The sequence below is a fragment of the Chaetura pelagica genome, unplaced genomic scaffold, assembly GCF_000747805.2.
Source record: "Chaetura pelagica isolate M959 unplaced genomic scaffold, ChaPel_1.0 scaffold92, whole genome shotgun sequence".
NCBI lineage: Eukaryota > Metazoa > Chordata > Aves > Apodiformes > Apodidae > Chaetura > Chaetura pelagica.
In genome coordinates this window covers 597,388-603,729 of record NW_009952404.1, presented here as the reverse complement: position 1 = coordinate 603,729, position 6,342 = coordinate 597,388, and the positions used below count along the sequence as shown (strand labels likewise).

Below are 6,342 nucleotides of genomic sequence, written 5' to 3'. Positions count from 1 at the left end.
CAGACTGAGTTTGAAACATTTATTTTAAAATCAATCTACAGTTCATTTCTAAAAGATCACTTGGGGTTGGCTTTCCCCAGAATGTATTTACTGTTTCTTGCTTCTCGTAAACATACTATTTTTCCTGTACCTCCAAGCTGACAGACTTGTAAACCAAAGCTGATTTATTTTTTTCACTGGAATGTTAAAAATTGTTGAGCAGTGTTTGAAGTTGGCTACTGGAGTCAGTTTAATAAACGGGGGAAAAAAATCCCATCTGTATCCTTGATATGGAGACATATTATTCTAGTGGATTGTCAGTAAGATTTCAGATGTCGAAATACAACTTCACCTACAACAATTTACTTGGAGCCATGTACCTTGTTTCAAAATGTTTTTGTGTGTGTATTTTTATGATAACCCTACTGTTCTTTTCCTAGGAAAGGTTATCGGACTGATGCCACTGTCTCTGTACTCCTTGGTTTTCTCCTTTTCCTCATTCCAGCAAAAAAGCCATGTTTTGGAAAAAGGGAAAAAGGTGAGAAGGATGCATCAATAAAAAGATCTGACAATTTCCAGTGCCTTTAATGATACTTTTCAGCTCTCTGTAAAACTTTTCAAGAAAAGATTTTTATTGTGGAAAGTCAAGATAAAGTTTCTTCTCTGATACCAGCCCTTCCTACATCAAGCTCCTAGTTAATACATATTGTCTCATCCTGCAGATCACAAACAGATCTTGTATCTGAGGTCACCATCTCTTCTGTATTTACAGAGTTAGCAGAATTTGGGACTGAGTTTTAGGAAAGTTGGGATGGAGTTCCATATAGAGAACTACAACACAGAATTTTGCAAAATTGGCTGAAGATAAGTGCTAGTAAATTATTTAATCATCATGTATACAGCAGATAACATTGGTCAAGTAAACATACAAGAGGTCAGTTAATATCAGACTAAAGTTCCAGCTTTGAGAAATGCTTCTCTCACAGTTTTCTTGCCAAGGGCCATACCACCCTGACAGCCACACCATCCTGATGACACTCGATCTATTCTATCCTGACCTCAGAAGCTAACCAGGGTCAGGCACAGTTAGTACTTGTATGGGAGACAATCTGAGAATACTGGGGGCTGTAGGCTTGGTCTTTGAGCAAGCTGGTCTAGTGGAAAGTGTCCCTGTCCATGCAGTCATATATGAAATCAGAGTCCGTATAGAGTTTTATGTAGGGATTACATAGGTATGTACACAGATATGTTTATTTTTCCTACTGACATATATGCAGCATTTAGAAAAAAAAAATACATTCTCCAACTCCTATGTCAACAAAATACTCAGGCATCTATAAAAATAATGTCCTCAGATAAAACCTAGGGACATAAATGCACTTTCTCAAGCTTCTTTGCCTACTGGAGAGAGAAAATGCCCTTCTTTGAGAAAATAATCCCATTATTGTAACTCCATCTTTATAGTCTACAGATAATTTGCACACATGTACACAAAATAGAGTACACAGTCCCTCAAAAGGCTATAGAATGAACATAGGGTTTTGTAACTATCCACATCAATGGAGTGTTAATATGCTGCACTTTTTGAGGCCAAGTTAACCAGAGAAACAGGCTGTGTTCTTCACCGCTCTCACATATAGTTTTCAAGGTAATGCCCACAGATATTAAATCATTCCTACTAGCATGAAAAAATGTGAAGATCTTTGCAAAAGGCCAGTGTAATAGTGGACACATATTTGTTTTATTTTGATACAGGGGATGGTGAAAAATCAACAGACGTTAACACACTGGATCCCATCATTACCTGGAAGGACTTCCAGAAAACTATGCCCTGGGAGATTGTAGTGTTGGTTGGAGGAGGTTATGCCTTAGCAGCTGGATGCAAGGTACCAATTAAAATTTTATCCTCCTCCCTAAAAAAAATAATATTAAAAAAAACAATGGGACTTTTATCCTTTTGCATGCTCCCCAGTATGGGTATACAATGTGGATACTTTCAAGTTTGTACATAAGGTAGCCCCTGCTCCCTGCACTGAATGGACAGCTATCTAGCTAATAAAAAGATGGTTAGGGCTCAAGTCAATTGTGCAAGCATCTGCCATTTCAGATGCTTTCTAAACCAAGACATTCCTCCAACGCTGTCAGAAACAACATAAGACCTGAGGGAGACCTCACACTTTCTCAACAGCTAACCAGAGGCACGGGGAACATCTCAGCTGCCACTGGATTGTTCCTCCTCCAACAGAGTTGAGCTGGTGCTGCCTGGACAAACCACACTCTAGGCTCTACTGACTGTATCTAGATTCAGTGTAATTCATGAATACGCATCTTGCTGCCTATAGATTCCTATATGTAGAGAACTAAATTTATGTATTTTAATCTCAAAATTAATTCTACCTAGACTGTGCAATCCTTCATCACCAATTTGCAATACTCCAGTTCACATGCTGAAGAAGAAGGGATCAGCCTTGGAGACTTTTTCATGTAATTAACTGCCAAAAGTATCTTTCTGTTACTATGGACATCTATTCACTGCAGTGAAATCCAGTTTACTGGATAAAAGGACATGCAGAAAGCATTAATCTAAATTTTATTTGCTGGAGGGGTTCTCTTATGGAAATTGCCCCAAAGAGAAGAGCCTGTTTTTTACAAATATGCTAAGTGTTCACTCACTTTGGTGCTTCTGTCCTTTCCCCAGACCTCTGGCCTCTCAACATGGATCGGTCGTCAAATGCTCTCCCTGAGCAGCCTTCCCTACTGGGCTGTAACTCTGCTGGCCTGCATTTTGGTGTCCCTGGTAACAGAGTTTGTTAGTAATCCAGCAACCATAACCATCTTTCTGCCTATTTTATGCAGCATGGTGAGTAAAAACAATGACATTTTCAGTCTGTTGTTTCCTGACAGGCTCGTGGGAAAGTTTCAAGGCATCAGGACATTGGCACTCTGATCGCATGACACCCAGCCTTGGTTTCCAAGCTACTGTTCTGCAGTCTTTGCTTTAGGAAAAAATAATAAAATTGGGCAGACAAAAATGTATTAGAGTACCACGAAAAATTATTCAACACCTCTCAGGAAAAGTGAAAAGGTCCTGCACTAGGGGATTCAGAGTCTACATACAGAAAAAGTTGATAATGCAATCAACAAGACAGGTGAAGTCCACATATAGCTTGGGATCATTTTATCAATGTTACTTTAAATGTGTTATTCATTAGCTATTAGTCACCTACTCACTACTTGCAAGAAAAGACTGTAGAAGTGGATTTTCTATCAGATGAAAATGTGTTCAAGAGGGTGATCTGGTGAGTGTACTATCATCCAACAGAGAAAGCAGAGATGTTTGTAAGGGACAGAAAAAAAAGATTCAGGAGACTGGTGAAAAAAAGCAGTGGAAAAAGACACAAAATTTATTCTGTATTGGAATAGCAGTTAGAGAAAACTCTTATTCTTTCTCTTTTATGTAACGTGAAGCAAAATGCAGGTCATATTTGCCTATTATAACTATTCTATGGGATTGTCCCAAAGTACATTATTTGAAGAGTTCTGAAATAATATGAAGATATGGTCAGATTAAAAAAAGTAATTATGTTTGTGTGGCTTGTGAGTTCAAGTTTATCTCTGTTCCATGCAGAGACTCTCCTAAAGAGAAATTTAGAGAAGCAACCTAGTTTTAGTAGTCTGAACTGCCATCTTAAGGCAGTCTCTCTCTTTTGACTGTAGAAGTAACCTGAAGATGCTTCCCTCCAAAACAAATTTAGCCTTGTGAATTCCCTTCCCTCTCCCTGACATAAAACTAGGCCATAGCAATGTAACCAAAAATGCAAAATCTCACCACCACCAAAGGCTGCAGTGGAAGAATAATTCTTTAAACCATTGCAAAGAATATTTCACCATTACAGTCTTCCTGCCTACTGTGGTTTAACCATGTCTGGCAACTAAGCACCACACAACCACTCAATCAATTCCCTACCACCTCAGCAGAGAACTTTAAAGGTAAAAGTCATAAAAACTCATGGGTTGAAATAGAGACAGTTTAATAGAGAATGCAAAAGCTGTGCATGTAAGCAAAGCAAAACAAGAAATTAGTTCATTGCTTCCCATCAGTAGGCAGGTGGTTAGCCATCACCAGGAAAGCAGGATTCCATCACACTTAATGGTTACTTGGGAAGACAAATGTCATTACCCTGAGCATCCCTCCCCTTCCTTCTCCTTTCTTCAGATTTATATGTTGAGAATGATATCATATGGTGTGGAATAACCCTTTGGCTAGTTAGGATCAGCTATCCTAGCTGTTTTCCCTCCCAGCTTCTTGTGTAATCCCAGCCTCCCCACTGGCAAGGCAGTATGAGAAACTGAAAAGTCCTTGACTTGGTGTAAACACTGCTCAGCAACAATATCAGTGTGTTATAAACATTATTCTCATCCTAAACCAAAAACCAAAACCAGGACACCACCAGGAGAGTTTGGACCATGAACATCTAGTTTTCTGAACCAAAGTTCAGAATAATTTTACATAATGGTTTCACTATCTTCAGAATGAAGTAAATTCTTAATGCCAACGTGTTGTGACTTCTTTTGGATGAAGAATAAAGTGGCAGTCAGTGTTAAGATCCAGAAGACACAACACAAAATGACACAGAGAACAAGTGGAAAGATAGAGCAAAGACAGCCTAATAGCAGCAATCTTCACCTTCCTCCAGTGCAAAATGTCTGAAAAGAGATCCCTGGAGCACGACCAGCTCCAAATCATAGCACTACCCTACTCTACAAACCAAACAAAAAACACTTCACACTGTTCAGAAACTAGGCAGATGAGATTCACACAATCTTGTTTTCTTCATGTAAAGCAGAGAAGGTCCTTTCATCCTAACTGTTAGCAGTGGCTTTTATTGGAGCAGAAAACCACCTCTCTCCCTCTCTCCTTCCAGTCAGAAACCCTGCTCATCAACCCTTTATACACCCTGATTCCTGTCACCATGTGTATCTCATTTGCGGTGATGTTGCCAGTGGGTAATCCTCCAAATGCCATTGTCTTCAGTTATGGGCACTGCCAGATAAAAGATATGGTGAGTCTAGAGATCAGATATATCCTCCCACACTTCATGCAACTTCAACAGCTTGTTCACACATCCAGCAGCTAATAATAGTAATAATAATAATAACAATAATAATAATAATAATGATAATTTAAAGTCATATCAGTCTGCATTTCTGTTACGTGATCCAGCTGTCAGCTTGAGAACATTCACACATCTGCTGGATAATCACATTTCTCATCTTTATTTTTTATGAATGCAATGGTCTAAAGAGGTGCCAAAGAACAGGAGTACACAATCCTTTGCATTGACCCATTAAGACAAGCACAGGAGAGAATGAAAGATATGGTGAGTCTAGAGATCAGATATATCCTCCCACACTTCATGCAACTTCAACATCTTGTTCACACATCCAGCAGCTAATAATAGTAATAATAATAATAATAATAACAATAATAATAATAATAATGATAATTTAAAGTCATATCAGTCTGCATTTCTGTTACGTGATCCAGCTGTCAGCTTGAGAACATTCACACATCTGCTGGATAATCACATTTCTCATCTTTATTTTTTATGAATGCAATGGTCTAAAGAGGTGCCAAAGAACAGGAGTACACAATCCTTTGCATTGACCCATTAAGACAAGCACAGGAGAGAATGAGACATTAAATTTATCGCCAAGCTCCACATAAAGTCATGTAGTTACCACCCTTCAATGTGTGGTATAACCTCCAATTCTGATGATCTGATTGGGAAGTTCAGATGACAAACTGAGCAGTTCTCCAATGACCTGCATCAGCCTCTAACTATCACTCCTCAAACTCCCACAACATAGTTTTATACATAATATTCATTGTACTTTTTTTGGCTGTAGCAATCAGTATACATAACTTATCACACTATATATGACAGCACGCATGCATACATATACATACACACCTCTTCTTTCCTTTTCCCATGTTATCTCTTTCTGCTCAATTTGTCATTGATTGTGCTCTGATGCATCTTGTTTTTGTAGGTGAAAGCTGGCCTGGGTGTAAACCTGATTGGCCTGGCTGTTGTCATGGTGGCCATCAACACTTGGGGAATTAGACTCTTCCAGCTGAATACTTTTCCAGAATGGGCATCAGTCAGCAACATCACCAGCCAAACATAATCTCCAATGAAAAAGAAAAAAGAACGAAAGAAAAAAAAAGAAAAAGAGTGCAAGACCAAAGTGAGTTGAGACAAAACATTAAACCTATATTGCACATATGAAAGAAAGGAGAAAACTTGTGTATACATGGAAACAGGATCCACAGCAGAACCATGAAAAAGATCCACAGGG

General features: G+C 38.7%; 1 protein-coding gene across 1 annotated transcript in view; it reads left to right on the top strand.

Moving 5' to 3' along the window:
- SLC13A4 (solute carrier family 13 (sodium/sulfate symporter), member 4) overlaps positions 1-6,171 on the top strand; it is a 26,825-nt gene extending 20,654 nt beyond the window's left edge. The window contains exons 12-16 of the mRNA XM_010008197.1: positions 420-517; positions 1,735-1,865; positions 2,678-2,839; positions 4,905-5,042; positions 6,034-6,171. Coding sequence (XP_010006499.1) covers positions 420-517; positions 1,735-1,865; positions 2,678-2,839; positions 4,905-5,042; positions 6,034-6,171 — 667 coding nt within the window. The remainder of the gene's footprint in view (positions 1-419; positions 518-1,734; positions 1,866-2,677; positions 2,840-4,904; positions 5,043-6,033) is intronic.
- The last annotated feature ends 171 nt before the right edge of the window (positions 6,172-6,342 follow it).